This window comes from Scyliorhinus torazame, chromosome 23 (genome assembly GCF_047496885.1).
Source record: "Scyliorhinus torazame isolate Kashiwa2021f chromosome 23, sScyTor2.1, whole genome shotgun sequence".
Taxonomy (NCBI): Eukaryota; Metazoa; Chordata; class Chondrichthyes; order Carcharhiniformes; family Scyliorhinidae; genus Scyliorhinus; species Scyliorhinus torazame.
The window spans coordinates 68,295,059-68,311,209 of NC_092729.1; the positions used below are offsets into that span (position 1 = coordinate 68,295,059).

At 44.4% G+C, this 16,151-nt stretch overlaps 1 protein-coding gene and 1 long non-coding RNA gene across 3 annotated transcripts; both read left to right on the forward strand.

Annotated features, from left to right (window-relative positions):
- Nucleotides 1–1,356: 1,356 nt before the first annotated feature.
- LOC140399776 (uncharacterized) lies at nt 1,357–10,722 on the forward strand. 2 transcript variants are annotated; one of them, XR_011937866.1, is made up of 3 exons: nt 1,357–1,395; nt 5,800–6,087; nt 10,636–10,722. XR_011937866.1 is itself a non-coding variant. In XM_072489263.1 (3 exons), exons 1-3 carry the CDS (start codon nt 1,380–1,382, stop codon nt 8,114–8,116), a joined length of 687 nt encoding a protein of 228 aa, XP_072345364.1. In that variant the 5' UTR covers nt 1,363–1,379; the 3' UTR covers nt 8,117–8,227. The 2 variants fall into 2 exon arrangements, 1 of the variants encoding a protein (XP_072345364.1); XM_072489263.1 differs by lacking the exon at nt 10,636–10,722 and adding an exon at nt 7,734–8,227 and having other exon boundaries at nt 1,363–1,395.
- A 172-nt stretch (nt 10,723–10,894) lies between these two features.
- Nucleotides 10,895–15,269, forward strand: LOC140399777 (uncharacterized). The gene is made up of 3 exons (XR_011937867.1): nt 10,895–10,929; nt 12,932–13,225; nt 15,227–15,269. It is a non-coding gene; the product is annotated as an uncharacterized lncRNA (long non-coding RNA).
- The last annotated feature ends 882 nt before the right edge of the window (nt 15,270–16,151 follow it).

Sequence of the window (16,151 nt, forward strand, 5' to 3'; positions counted from 1 at the left end):
ACCCTCTTGCTTTTTATGTACTCATAGAGCTATATGTACAGAACGAGAGCGAGACAACAACAATCACACAGGCTAGCAGAGACAGATACGCAGATAGACATACACGCACAAAAACGCACAGACAGGTCTGAAGCTGGGAAACGTTTCTCCGAGAAAATGGTGCTCGAAGGTTGGAACCTGTTGCTGAAAATTGGAAGTGTTCCACGATTAATTATTAATTCCAAATCTCACACTGGGAGACGTACAGGCACAAACACACAAAGACAGACTCATACAGAGAGACTGCGACAAAGGCAGAGACAGAGACACATTACAGAGAATGATCCAGCCCAACATTATTGACGACATAGAGAGCGTATACAGGAAGGAACGTTCCCCACGAGTAGAGGGGCACATATCCAGGGGGTATGACGTAAGGAATATGTCATTTCGAGGCAATTTGAGGGAATACCACATTCACACAGAGGAAGGTGGGAATCTGAAACTGACTGCCTGGAAGGATGGAAGAGGTGGGAATCCTCACAACATTGAAGAAGTATTTAGGTGAGCACTTGAGACTTCATAACATAGAAGTCACGGGACCAATTGCTGAAAATGGAATTAGAATAGATATGTGCCACACGGCTGCTACAGAACCTCTGGACCGAATGGTCTCTCTGTATCCTGTAAAACTCTATGGCAACTCTGTCCCCTCAGCTACTTGACTTCTTATATCTAAAGACATGGTAATACATTTAATTTCGAAAAAAAACTCCTGAACTGAGATTTACAATTAGTATTTGACAGTGGATCAATTGCAATTTGTCGGGGAAAGTTCCAATCTTTGGGTACCGTTTCCCCGGGAAAAATTATCCCGATCTTTCCGACTGAAGGCATTGGCACTCGAGTGTCTTTTATTCCCCAATATCCGCACTGCAGTGTTGGAGCCGCTGGGCTTGTCTTCCCCCGAGCAGCGAACATCCAGATGAGCTTCAACTCAAGTTTTCAAAATCATAATCGATATTTATTGATTGCATAAGGATAAATCATCTTTATGTGCAGAATAGTGGGTAGCCAGAGGATACTCAATAGAACCTGATTGGCACAAGAAACAAACCGGCATAAGAGGGACTTTTTTCTCCACAGCGAGCTGCTTCACTGAAATGTACGTCCTGACATGTCAACAGCAAAGCTGAAAATAAAATCAGATGCTTACCTGCCGTCAAAAAGGAATACCTGGATATCAGGGAATTCGGGATGTGTGTTTAGTAACAAAGCCTCTGAAACGGGCACTTTGGCGCTGCATTGGAACAGGCATTGTTTCGAGAATTCTAGGAATGGTGTTGATGCTCCTTTTATTCATTCTTATTTTCTCAATTTCAGTGATTTTCCTGATTGAAATGAGCGTTTCACAAAGTAAGTGGCGACATATCTCTCCAATTTCATAAACTGCCTTGAACAACTAATTCTTGTCCTGTTTAATCAATCCTTTTTTTCCATGGTAATTGATCTGAATATTGTAACCCATCGTGCTACAACACTGACAATGATAATGCAGGACCTGATTGTCAATGTGACCGGAAATTCCGTATTTTCTGTTGACACGTCACCCATTCACACACACCGGGGGAGGATGACGAGAGAGGCATGTCGTTTTCAAGTTGGCAACAGCTGAAGTTCTGTAAAATATGAGTATTCATTTTATGTTTGCAGTTACAATTCCAAGTATATGTACAGCATATTCAAAGGTGTCATTGCATGTCTTCGAACTGCTCCACTGTCCAATTGAGGCCTATCCTCGGAGTACCTAATAAACTGCAAAACCGATAACCCTCATGTCTGAAATTAACAACTAACTCAGATGCTCTAGCAGATCTAAAACACTCACCTCGTGTGTAATTGCTTGTTAGAATCGCCCATGAAATGGGCTTCTTCTACTCCTGAGATTTTCTCACATGCCATCTGAGCAGAAATGAAGGGAAATAGTCTCACTGTCAAGTGCATGACAAAGGTGATAATTGTCCACCAATATCATTCCCATCCAAAGGCCTCACCAAACATTATTTTATTTATACAGTGGCAGTACTGCAGTAACTCGTCCTAAACGCCACAAGGGAGCAAATATCCATTGAACACCGAGCATGGAGATGGCATTGGAGATTAGCAAAAACTGTGACGAGAAGGAGGTCTTCAAGGGGGAGTGACTCAAGCGGAGAGTTTTAGGGGGCGAACCCCAGAGCTCAGGGTCCCAAAGCAGCTGCAGGAGCTCATTACAGGGTAATGGAAAGTCTAAGTGAGCTCTAAGGCACACAATTATATTGGTGTAGAGAGATCAGCGGGTTTCAGGAGCTCGGGAACAGAACACAGATAGGGATGACACATGGAGAGTTCCGGAATATAATTATTTTCCTCTTTAATGCAGGCAGTTTTCAATTCATTGGCTTTCGTTTAGAGGAGCACAATTTTGTTCTTAGAGAATGGTGTTCCGACATTAATGGGCCTTAGGTTGCATTGGGGCTGAGGATACCGGATATTCTGTTACATTCATTCTGATGCAGTGTGACAGATGTGTTCTCCACCGGGTGAGAGTTGAAATACACATGTGCGGAGGCAGGAAAGACAGGTGGGCTGAGACAGGGGCGGAGTCAGCGGATGTCATGGAGATTGACGTTTTTGGTCTGAGCAATGATGCATTAATGGGGGCAGAAATCAACTTAGGGTCAAATATGATATCAAGATGGTGAAGAGTCTCTGTCAGCTCAGGCGGATATCAATGAGAAGGATCCAGTTCGTGTCTGGGGAACGAGTTTACGGGGTGCCAAGGGCGGACTGGTGTTTGGGACGAGGTTATTAACATAGACACTGAAAGCAGATTCATAGGAAGGCCATCAAAGTACGGTTTTCCTCCATTTCGCAACAAATCCAAACTCGGAATATGTCAGTGGTCCTTAACTAATAGCTGGCTCCAACTGCTGCCTTCCTTTTGTTTTTAGATTAACATCACACCATGGAATGCATCGCTTCGCAGAGTATCCCCAGCAGATTCTAAACGGCCCATTCGTGAGGGCAGTAATTAGAACAAACAAATAACATATCAACACAGGAACAGTTCCTTCGGCCCTCCAAGCCTGCGCCAATCCAGATTCCTGATTATCACTTAGCACTTATTGCCCAAGCGATCTGCGTCCCTCCATTCTCAGACCGTTCATGTATCGAGCAAGATATGTCTTGAACGTTGCTATCGGCCTGGCACCACTACCTCCACTGGCACCGTGTTCCCGGCGCCCAACCCCGTCTCCGTGAAAAACAATTCCCCTGAACGTTCCCCCCTCACGTTGAGCCTCTCGGCCTTGTAATTGAGCCTTCCACCCTGGGAAAAATATTCTGACTATTCACCATGTCTATACCTCTCTTACATTCGTAGACTTCAATCAGGTCACCCTTCAGCCTCCGTCTTTCAAACGGAAACAATCCGAGTTGATGCAACCTCTCCTCAGGGATAACTCCCTCCAGACCAGGCAATACCCCAGGACACCTTCTTTGCACTTTCTCCAAACCAACCACGCCCATCTGGTATAGTCGCGAGCAGAACTGCACATAATATTCCAAATGTGACCTAAATAACGTTTTATATAACTGTAACATGATCTGCCATCAATTGTACTCAATACCCCGGTGGATGAAGGCAAGCAGACTGTCTGCCTTCTTGACCGCATTGCCCACCTGCATTGCATTTTTCATAGAAATATGGACCTGAACGCCCAGATCTCAGTGTATGTCAATGCTCTGAAGGGCTCTGCCATTTACTCAATAATTCACACCTGAATTTGATTTTCGAAAATGCATCGCCTCGCATTTGTCCGGATTGAACTGCACCTGTCATTTCTCTGCCAAACTCTCCGATCGATCATTATCCTGTATTCTCTGACAGACCCCGTCACTATCTGCAACCCCGTATATCGTAGTGGTCCCTGAAAACTTGCTAAACAGAGCACCGAAGTTTTATTCCACATCATTTGCATATATTAAAAACAAATATAGTCCAAGCACTGATCCACGTGGAACACCACGAGTTACATAACTCTATTCTCAAACACTCCCTTGCACTACTACTCTCTTTCTCCTATTGCCAAGCCAGTTCTTTTACAATCTAGCTAGCACACCCGACTCCCACGCAACTTTATATTTTTTAGCAGTCTGCCATGAGGGACATTGTGAATCGCCATACTAACGTCCATGTAGACATCTCCACCCTATCCCTCATGAATTAATTTTGGCACCTCCTCAAAAAAACTAAATGAAGTTGATAAGACAATACTGCTCCCGAAAAAAACTATGTTGCCTGTCACTAACAAGTCCATTCGGTTCCAAATGCGAATAAATCCTGTCCCTCGGGAGTTCTCCAATAGCTTCCTCGCCATTGACGTCAGGCTCAACAGGCGATAGTTACCTCGTTTATTATTGCTTACCGTCTTAAACAAAGGGAATTTAGCTATTGTCCAGTCCTCTGGAACCTCGCCTGTGGTCAAAAATAATGCAAAGCTTTCAGTGGAATCCCCCGGTTTTACCTCTTTTGACTCCCATGACCCTGGAATATATCCCATCCGGCAGAGGGCACATGTCTAACAGTGCATTGATAGATATCCAGCACTTGCTCCTTCGTTATGCTGACGCGTCCTCTATTATTCACACACCCTTAGAATCATATAATTTACAGTGCACAAGGAGGCCATTCGGCCCATCGTGTCGGCACCGGCCTTTGGAAAGAGCACCATACTCAAGGCCACACCTCGATCTTATCCCGATAACCCAGGAACACGTCCTAACTATTAAGGCAATAAGGGGCAATGTATCATGACTAATCCCTCTAAACTGCACATCTTTTGCTTGTGGGGAGAATGCAGAGCACACGGAGGAAACCCATGCAGACACATGGAGAATGGGCAGACTCCACACGAACAGTGACCCAAGCGGGAAACTAACCTGGGACCCTGGAGCTGTGAAGCAATAGTGCCGGCCACTGTGCAAACTTGCCACCCAAACACTGTACTGCTGTGCCACCCATCCGCAACCCCAACATCCGTCATGCTCCTGTCCTTGGTGAATACCGATGCAAAGTACTCTTTGAGGATATCAACCACTTCCTCTGACTCCACGGATGCCCTCCCTCCTTTGTCCTGGAGTGGGACTACTCTTTCCGTCGGAACCCTCTTGCTCCTCGCATATGTATAAAATGCATTGGGATTTTAATAAACCCAATGGCAATGACATTTCAAGCCCACTTTTAGCTCACCTAATTCCCCGCTTGAGTTTGTCAGTCTTGACAGAGTCACTCGCCGCTGTAATAATTGTATGTACTTATTTCAGCGAAGAGAATCTATTGTCTGAAATTGCACAGATTAAAATAGATTTTCACACTTTTAAATTACATTTTTAAATCAGTTGTACTTAACATAAATATTGACGTCAAAATAAATCTTCACTTCCAGGAAAATATTTCTGATCAAACATCTCACTTTGGTAAAGGGTATTCCACTGATTTATTATATTTATTGTTATTTTATTTACTACTTTCAGATCTAGTTACATTTAAATATCTGTATCACGTGCTGAGCTGAGCTACTGAAATGTATTCTGCAATTTCAAATATCTCACTGTTTCTTTGCAACCAAACTCCTTAAAGTAAGATTGGTCAACATGAGATGCCGGAGCAAACATTTCCCTCCAGCACAGTTCAGCAGTTACTGAGTTATCACATTCTCACTGTACATGAAGTCCTGATGATCTATTTAACAGTCATTTCTGTTCCGGTCAACACAGTTCACCGGACAAAGGCAAATATATCACTTGATCAACCGACTGGAGTGTATTTAGAAACAGAGAATGTCACCATTACCTGCACCGGCCAGACATGTGATTCTGATAAAACCTTCTCCGTTTACAAAGATGGTCAACATTTTAACGGTGCTGGAATTACCACACAGGACATCTCTGCAACTTTCTCATTTGCTGCAATCGGCAATAGAGGACATTTTGCGTGTTATTCTTATTGTGTGCATGATCAGAAAACATCCGCAGTGAGCGAATCTGTGATTGTGACAATAGCAGGTGAGGGACTGAAAACAGTGTTTTTTTAAAGATAACTGCTTCAGTTCATTGTTATATTACAAAGCCTGTTTCATCTAATGTAAGAACATTTTCGGTCAGATACTGAGAGGGAGCATTTTAATTGAATAAAATCCTGACAGAATCCATGAACGTTTGGGGCCTGGATACTTGATCTATAACTATGAGCCAGAGAAGACCACACGAGCCAATCAGGAGGAGGTGTGAAGTATCCAGTCCACAGATGATGTGGTCTGGAACTGAACTGCAGACTGTGATCATTGCCACATGATGGCGCAGTCACTCCCACGCTGCGTGAGTATTTAGAGAGTGCTGCACTGTCAGGGGCTAGATATAAAGAATTTAGGGTTTGAGGTCGATAATCCGGAGCAGAACTCCTTCTACAGCCCGTCCGTTTCCGCTACTGCGGAGGTGCTGCACTCTTGGAGGTAGATGTAAATAATTCAGGAACTGAGATCCATAACACAGGCTGACACGAACCTCGATGCCTGTACTGAAGAAGGCTGCACTGGGCGGGGTAGATGTATATGCTTTCAGGCTTGAGCTTCATAATCCACGCCGACACTAGCCCCCACCCCAAACCCGTGGAAAGAATGAGGGAGGGCTGCACTGTCGGAGGTAATACGTGAATGAGCCGATTTAAGCAGATTTGATCGCACTCTCATGAGGCAGAGGAAAGCACATTTAACTCCCACTCCATGCAACCCCTTTTTAAATTCTTATTTCCCAGATGTTGGTTTCGCTGGCTGGGCCACAATCTATTCCAAATCCCTAATATCGCTGCAGAATGTGTTGGTGAGTTGCCTTCTTGAAGCACAGTCCCTTGTGCTGCACACACCGTTAGAGAGGAAATACCCCGGTCTTCACACTGGGACAGTGAAGAAACAGCGATATATGTCCAACTCTGAGTTATTTGCCACAGGATTACTAGTCGCCACAGTGTTTGTAAGGCTCGTCCAGTTCCGTTTCTGGGCTTAGTACTCTACCCTGAGGAACTGCTGCAGTGATGTCCAGACAATTATGTGAGTGACCTTCAACAACCACAACCATCATACACTGCGCTTTGTATGACTCGAAACAGAGGACAGTTTCAGAACTCATTCCCATTGACTCCAGTTTTGCTAAGGCTCCTTGAAGCCATATTCGACCTTCGATATCAATCAAAGTGTTAGCTATCGTTTGGGTTCCAGCTCGTCTTTCCTTGTTTGACCCTAGGCTGTAATGATGCCAGCAGATGAGTAACCGTGGTAAACCGGATCTAAGCGGCAGTGAGCAAGTTATGGCTTAGTAAATTCCGCTTGATAGCACTGTTGATTTAGTCAGGGAGCAGCTCAGTGGACTGTGAGACCGGTTTGTTTTCCGGAGAGACGCCATCAGTGGGTTGTACTCCTCGGGCAACCTACGGTATCCATGTGACCTCTCCCTGTCAGTTGTTCCCCCTGCCTGCGGTGTGGTGATCGGCAGGTTAAATCCCAACAATCAGCTCTCTCTTTGATCTGTGGCTGTGATCCTCAGAGACTCAGGGTGCTTTGAGACAGATCAATGGAGGTTTTTGTCCTAACAATGGCCCTAATATGTATTCTTCTGATACATTTAGAACTAATCTATCCACTTTCTCTTTACCATAGATCCGCCGGCAAAGCCAAGGGCAGTCCTTGATCAATGGACCGGAGTGTATGTAAGAGGAGAGACTCTCACTGTTACCTGCACAGTGACTGGAGATAATCGAGAAAAATACTTCAAATTTTACAAAGATAAACAACGTTTGTCCACCCGTCGAATTGACAGAAACGTCAAAATTGGACCAATCCGGGCCACTGGTAGAAGAAGTGAAGGGCGATATGCCTGTCAATATGGAATTTGGGTTCCAGCTCGTCTTTCTCAGGCTGACCATAGCGCCTGTAACAGCTTGAGTGAGGGAGCAGCTCAGTTGGATGTGAGGCCAGTTTATGGTACGGAGAGACGCCAACAGTGGGTGTTACCACACGGACAGCCTACGGTATCCATGTGACCTCACCCTGTCACCCATTCCCCCTGCCTGCGGTGTGGTGAACGGCAGGTTAAATCCCATCAATCAGCTCTCTCTAAAAAAGGAGATGGTGGCCTGTGATCCTCAGAGACTCAGGGAGCTTTCAGACAGATCAATGGAGATTTTTTTATAACAAAGGCCCTAAAATATGTTCTTCTGATTCATTTGTAACTATTATATCCACTTTCTCTTCACCATAGATCCGCTGGCAACGCCAAGGGCAGCACTTGATCAATCGACCGGAGTATATGTAAGAGGAGAGACTCTCACTATTACCTGCACAGTGACTGGAGATAATCGAGAAAAATACTTCAATTTTTACAAAGATCAACAACGTTTGTCCTCCTATCAAATTGACAGAAACGACAAAACTGGACGATTCGGGGCCACTGACAGAAGAAGTGAAGGGCGATATGCCTGTCAATATGAAATTTCCGTAGGTGGTAGGCAGCTAATATCCCCAATGAGCGAGGCTGTGGAGGTGACAATATCGGGTAAATAACATAGAATAGAAAATTCTATGTTTATTCTGTGGGCTTTACGTATTGATTATTTCAGCTCCGGTTCAGGGCAATAACAGTTTAACTTTCATTTGGGGGTGGCTCCGTGTCACCGGGGTGGGACGGTAGAAGCGACAGTATTTCTAAATGAGTGTCCATTTCATTCCTCAACGATTGATTCTCTAAATGACAGAATGTGGCATGAATTCACCAATGGAGCATCGGCTGTGGATTTGGGGACTCAGAGAGCTGATATGGGTAGTGGGTGGTTGTCAAATTTGATGCATGGTGTGAGGAGTATATTAGTAGGGAAAGGTGCATTCACTGGGAGATATTTTGCTAGCTCCGATGAATTCACAGTCCTGTGATTTCGGAGTTGATTACATAATATTGCTTGAAAGGAGCGGACGCTGCCATTGATTTTCTGTACCAACGAATGACCAATTCCGATCCTACAGCCCCCATGGAGATCTATATGTTGCTTAGTTAAACGCCACTGTCATGTGAGAGTACCTTTATGAAATGGATGTTTATTACTGCAGTGATGTCAGAGAGTGGGTGGAGATGGCCTGTCTGTCAGCTTTTTACTTTCGCTTGAGGCTTTTGCTGCAGGGTGGATTTGGTTTAATTTTAGTTTTGGAGACACTGAAATCACACCAGGATGCGTATGAATCCCTGCAAGCTTATGAATGTTTATTTGGGGTTTTCAAAGTGGTAACAGCTCTCAGTACTGAATTTAAACATGATGTGCTTCTGTTAAAAGTTTTTTTAAGTCGTATGGGTGTTGAAAGGAAAGCATGGATTACTTAGTGTTGTATTCTTTGCGGGTTGTATTTGAATTAATGGTTGCTAAGATGTTCACTATGTTTTAGAAAGCTTAACTTGTGTTCATAGAATAAACATTGTTTTGCTTTCAAATTCCTTTTCCATTTCTGCTGTACCGCTCCTGTCGAGTGGGCCGTGTGCTTCCCTTACCACAATCTATTAAAATTGTGGGTCTGGTAGGGCAGCACCGTGGCGCATTGCTGCCTCATGGCCCCGAGGTCCCAGGTTTAATACCGGCTCTGGGTCACTGTCCGTGTGGAGTTTGCACATTCTCCCCATGTTTGCGTGGGTTTCGCCCCCACAACCCAAAGATGTGCAGTGTCGGTGAATTTGTCACGCTAAATTGCCCCTTAATTGGAAAAATGAATTGGGTACACTAAATGAAAAACAAAAAGTTGTTGGTCAGGTGAACTCCATGATGCACTTTGGGGTTCTCGAAACCATGCCCAGAAGACCACTCTCCAACCTCCAGCCATCCAACTCGTCATTCACTCTCTTTCTTGGTATGACCAATAGTTCAACTTCTTTTGGATTGTCTCCATGCAAATTCACCGGACATATAATTTTGGCGTTGTCTCGGCTATATATATATATATATATGTATATTCACCAGGTTAATCCAGACAGACACGCATATATATATTATCAAGTTAATCCAGACTGACACTCCAGACGTTGCCAGTATTGAATGCGACACTATTGGAGCTAGACACAGATAGTCTTCGACCAGAGCTCTATAATCTAGTCTGACACATCCCCCTGTGCCAGTACTGAGGGTGCATTTCACTATTGGAGGTGGCTAGAAACACACTGGGACTTGTGCTTCATAAATACTACCTGTAACAACCCTGTGGCTTTAGTCAGGGAGCAGCTCAGTGGACTGTGAGACCGGGTTGTTTTCCGGAGAGACGCCATCAGTGGGTTGTACCCCTCGGGCAACCTACGGTATCCATGTGAACTCACCCTGTCAGCTGTTCCCCCTGCCTGCGGTGTGGTAAACGGCAGGTTAAATCCCAACAATCAGCTCTCTCTAAAAAAGGAGATGGTGGCCTGTGATCCTCAGAGACTCAGGGTGCTTTCAGACAGATCAGTGGAGATTTTTGTCCTACCAATGGCCCTAATATGTATTCTTCTGATACATTTATTACTATTCTGTCCACTTTCTCTTTACCATAGATCCGCTGGCAAAGCCAAGGGCAGTCCTTGATCAATGGACCGGAGTGTATGTAAGAGGAGAGACGCTCACTATTACCTGCACAGTGACTGGAGATAATCGAGAAAAATACTTCCGTTTTTACAAAGATAAACAACGTTTGTCCTCCCGTCGAATTGACAGAAACGATAAAATTGGACAATTCCAGGCCACTGGTAGAAGAAGTGAAGGGCGATATGCCTGTCAATATGGAATTTCCCTCAGTGGTAGGCAGTTAATATCCCCAATGAGCGAGACTGTGGAGGTGACCATATCAGGTAAATAACATAGAATAGAAAATTCTATGTTTATTCTGTCGCCTTGAGGTATTGATTATTTCAGCTCAGGTTCCGGGCAATAAAAATTTAACTTTCATTTGGGGTGGCTCCGTGTCACCGGGGTGGGACGGTAGAAGCGACAGTATTTCTAAATGAGTGTCCATTTCATTCCTCAACGATTGATTCTCTAAATGACAGAATGTGGCATGAATTCACCAATGGAGCATCGGCTGTGGATTTGGGGACTCAGAGAGCCGGTATGGGGAGTGGGTGGTTGTCAAATTTGATGCATGGTGTGAGGAGTATATTAGTAGGGAAAGGTGCATTCACTGGAAGATATTTAGCTAGCTCCGATTAATTCACATTCCTGTGAGTTAGGAGTTTATTACATAATATTGCTTGAAAGGAGTGGACGCTGCCATTGATTTTCTGTACCAACGAATGACCAATTCCGATCCTACAGCCCCCATTGAGAGCTATATGTTGCTTCGTTAAACGCCACTGACATGTGAGAGTACCTTTCTGAAATGGATGTTTATTACTGCAGTGATGTCAGAAAGTGGGTGGAGCTGGGCTGTCTGTCAGCTTTTTCTTTCGCTTCAGGCTTTTGCTGCAGGGTGGGTTTGGTTTAATTTTAGTTTTGGAGAAGCTGAAATAACACCAGGATGTGTATGAATCCCTGCAAGCTTATGAATGTTTATTTGGGGTTTTCAAAGTGGTAACTGCTCTCAGTACTGAATTTAAACCTGATGTGATTCTGTTAAAAGTTTTTTTAAATCGTATGCGTGTTGAAAGGAAAGCATGGATTACTTAGTGTTGTATTCTTTGCGGGTTGTATTTGAATTAATGGTTGCTAAGATGTTCACTATGTTTTAGAAGCTTAACTTGAGTTCATAGAATAAACATTGTTTTGCTTTCAAATTTCTTTTCCATTTCTGCTGTACCGCTCCTGTCGAGTGGGCCGTGTGCTTCCCTTACCACAATCTATTAAAATTGTGGGTCTGGTAGGGTAGCACCGTGGCGCATTGCTGCCTCATGGCCCCGAGGTCCCAGGTTTAATACCGGCTCTGGGTCACTGTCCGTGTGGAGTTTGCACATTCTCCCCATGTTTGCGTGGGTTTCGCCCCCACAACCCAAAGATGTGCAGTGTCGGTGAATTGGTCACGCTAAATTGCCCCTTATTTGGAAAAATGAATTGGGTACACTAAATGAAAAACAAAAAGGTGTTGGTCAGGTGAACTCCATGATGCACTTTGGGGTTCTCTAAACCATGCCCAGAAGACCACTCTCCAACCTCCAGCCATCCAACTCGTCATTCACTCTCTTTCTTGGTATGACCAATAGTTCAACTTCTTTTGGATTGTCTCCATGCAAATTCACCGGACATATAATTTTGGCGTTGTCTCGGATATATATATAAATATATGTATATTCACCAGGTTTATCCAGACAGACACGCATATATATATTATCAAGGTTAATCCAGACTGACACACCAGACGTTGCCATATTGAATGCTACACTATTGGAGTTAGACACAGATAGTCTTCGACCAGAGCTCTATAATCTAGTCTGACACATCGCCCTGTGCCAGTACTGAGGGTGAATTTCACTATTGGAGGTGGCTAGAAACACACTGGGACTTGTGCTTCATAAATACTACCTGTAACAACCCTGTGGCTTTAGTCAGGGAGCAGCTCAGTGGACTGTGAGGCCGGTTTGTTTTCCGGAGAGACGCCATCAGTGGGTTGTACCCCTCGGGCAACCTACGGTATCCATGTGACCTCACCCTGTCAGCTGTTCCCCCTGCCGGCGGTGTGGTGAACGGCAGGTTAAATCCCAACAATCAGCACTCTCTAAAAAAGGAGATGGTGGCCTGTGATCCTCGGAGACTCAGGGTGCTTTCAGACAGATCAATGGAGATTTTTGTCCTAACAATGGCCCTAATATATATTTTTCTGATACATTTAGAACTAATCTACCCACTTTCCCTTTACCATAGATCCGCTGGCAAAGCCAAGGGCAGTCCTTGATCAATGGACCGGAGTGTATGTAAGAGGAGAGACTCTCACTGTTACCTGCACAGTGACTGGAGATCATCGAGAAAAATACTTCAATTTTTACAAAGATAAACAACGTTTGTCCTTCCGTCAAATTGACAGAAAGAACAAAATTGGACCATTCCGGGTCACTGATAGAAGAAATGAAGGGCGATATGCCTGTCAATATGGAATTTCCGCCGGTGGTAGGCAGTTAATATCCCCAATGAGCGAGACTGTGGATGTGACCATATCAGGTAAATAACATGGAATAGAAAATTCTATATTTATTCTGTGGGCTTTACGTATTGATTATTTCAGCTCCGGTTCCGGGCAATAACAATTTAACTTTCATTTGGGGTGGCTCCGTGTCACCGGGCTGGCACGGTAGAAGCGACAGTATTTCTAAATGAGTGTCCATTTCATTCATCAACGATTGATTCTCTAAATGACAGAATGTGGCATGAATTCACCAATGGTGCATCCGCTGTGGATTTGGGGACTCAGAGAGCCGGTATGGGGAGTGGGTGGTTGTCAAATCTGATGCAGGGTGTGAGGAGTATATTAGTAGGGAAAGGTGCATTCACTGGGAGATATTTAGCTAGCTCCGGTGAAATCACAGTCCTGTGAATTAGGAGTTGATTACATAATATTGCTTGAAAGGAGCGGACTCTGCCATTGATTTTCTGTACCAACGAATGAACAGTTCCGATCCTACAGCCCCCATGGAGAGCTATATGTTGCTTAGTTAAACGCCACTGTCATGTGAGAGTACCTTTCTGAAATGGATGTTGATTACTGCAGTTATGTCAGAGAGTGGGTCGAGCTGGGCTGTCTGTCAGCTTTTTCTTTCGCTTCAGGCTTTTAATGAAGGGTGGGTTTGGTTTCATTTTAATTTTGGAGAAGCTAAAATGACACCAGGATGTGTATGAATCCCTGCAAGCATATGAATGTTCATTTGGGGTTTTCAAAGTGGTAACTGCTCTCAGTACTGAATTTAAACCTGATGTGCTTCTGTTAAGTTTTTTAAAAAGTCTTATGGATGTTAAAAGGAAAGCATGGATTACTTAGTGTTGTATTATTTGGGGGTTGTATATGAATGACTGGTTGCTAAGATGTTCGCTATGTTTTATAAATGTTAACTTGTGTTCATGGAATAAATATTGTTTTGCTTTCAAATTCCTTTTCCATTTCTGCTGTACCGCTCCTGTAGAGTGGGCCGTGTGCTCCCCTTACCACAATCTACTGAAAGTTGTGGGTCTGGTAGGGCAGCACCGTGGCGCATTGCTGCCTCATGGCCCCGAGGTCCCAGGTTCAATCCCAGCTCTGGGTCACTGTCCGTGTGGAGTTTGGATATTCTCCCCGTGTTTGCGTGGGTTTCTCCCCCACAACTCAAAGATGTGCAGGGTCGGTGAATTGGTCACGCTAAATTGCCCATTCATTGGAAAAATGAATTGGGTACACTAAATGAAAATCAAAAAGTTGTTGGTCTGGTGAACTCCATGATGCACTTTGGGGTTCTCTAAACCCTGGCCCAGAAGACCACTCTCCAACCTCCAGCCATCCAACTGGTCATTCACTCTCTTTCTTGGTATGACCAATAGTTCAACTTCTTTTGGATTGTCTCCATGCAAATTCACCGTGCATATAATTTTGGCCTTGTCTCGATATGTATATTCACCCGGTTAATCGAGACAGACACGCATGTATATATTATCTAGATTAAACCAGACTGACACTCCAGACGTTGCCAGTATTGATTGCTACACTATTGGAGCTAGATACAGATAGTCTTGTACCAGATCTCTATAATCTAGACTGACACATCCCCCGGTGCCAGTATTGAGGGTGCATTTCACTATTGGAGGTGGCTATATACACACTGGGACTTGTGCTTCATAATTCAGGCTGAAAATACCACCTGTAACAAACCTGTGGATTTAGTCAGGGAGCAGCTCAGTGGACTGTGAGGCCGTTTTGTTTTGCGGAGAGACGCCAACAGTGGGTTGTATCCCTCGGGCAACCTACAGTCCATGTGACCTCACACTGTCAGCTGTCCCCCCTGCCTGCGGTGTGGTGAACGGCAGGTTAAATCCCAACAATCAGCTCTCTCTAAAAAAGGAGATGGTGGCCTGTGATCCTCAGAGACTCAGGGTGCTTTCAGACAGATCAATGGAGGTTTTTGTCCGAACAATGGCCCTAATATGTATTCTTCTGATACATTTATAACTATTCTATCCACTTTCTCTGAACCATAGATCCCCTAAAAAAGCCAAGGGCAGTCCTTGATCAATCAACCGGTGTATATGTAAGAGGAGAGACTCTCACTATTACCTGCACAGTTACTGGAGATAATCGAGAAAAATACTTCAATTTTTACAAAGATAAACAACGTTTGTCCTCCCGTCAAATTGTCAGAAACGACAATTTTGGAACATTCGGGGCCACTGATAGAAGAAGTGAAGGGCGATATGCCTGTCAATATGAAATTTCCGTCAGTGGTAGGCAGCTAATATCCCCAATGAGCGAGACTGTGGAGGTGACCATATCAGTTAAATAACATTTAAATGAAACTTCTATGTTTATTCTATGTGCTTTACGTATTGATTATTTCCGCTCCGGTTCACGGCAATAACAATGTAACTTTCATTTGGGGCGGCTCCCTGTCACCGAGGTGGCACGGTAGAAGCGAACAGTATTTCTCAATGAGTGTCCATATCATTCCTCAACGATTGATTCTGTAAATGACCGAATGTGACATGATTTCACCGACGGTGCATCAACTGTGGTCGTGGGGACTCGGAGCCGGTCGGGGGAGCGGGTCGTGGTGATATTGGTGGTAAGGTGTGATGGGTATGTTAGTAGGGAAAGATTCATCCATTCGGGGGCGAAATTGATATTCTAAGGTGAAACCATAGTCCTGTGGCGGTGGGGGTTTATTACAGGCATAAAGTACCGGACTGTGCCATTGATTTCCTATATCAATGAATGCCCAATTCCGTACCCCCTTCCCCCTGGAGTGGTATCTACTGCATATACTGTCAAATATCACCCCACAACCTGCACCCACCGCGTCATTCATTCCCCTTGTTCGTATGACCAGCAGTTCGACTTCATTTGGGTGATCTCCAGTTGAGATCTCCGGACCGATAATTGTAGCTTTGTCTCGGAGATCGGCATGTT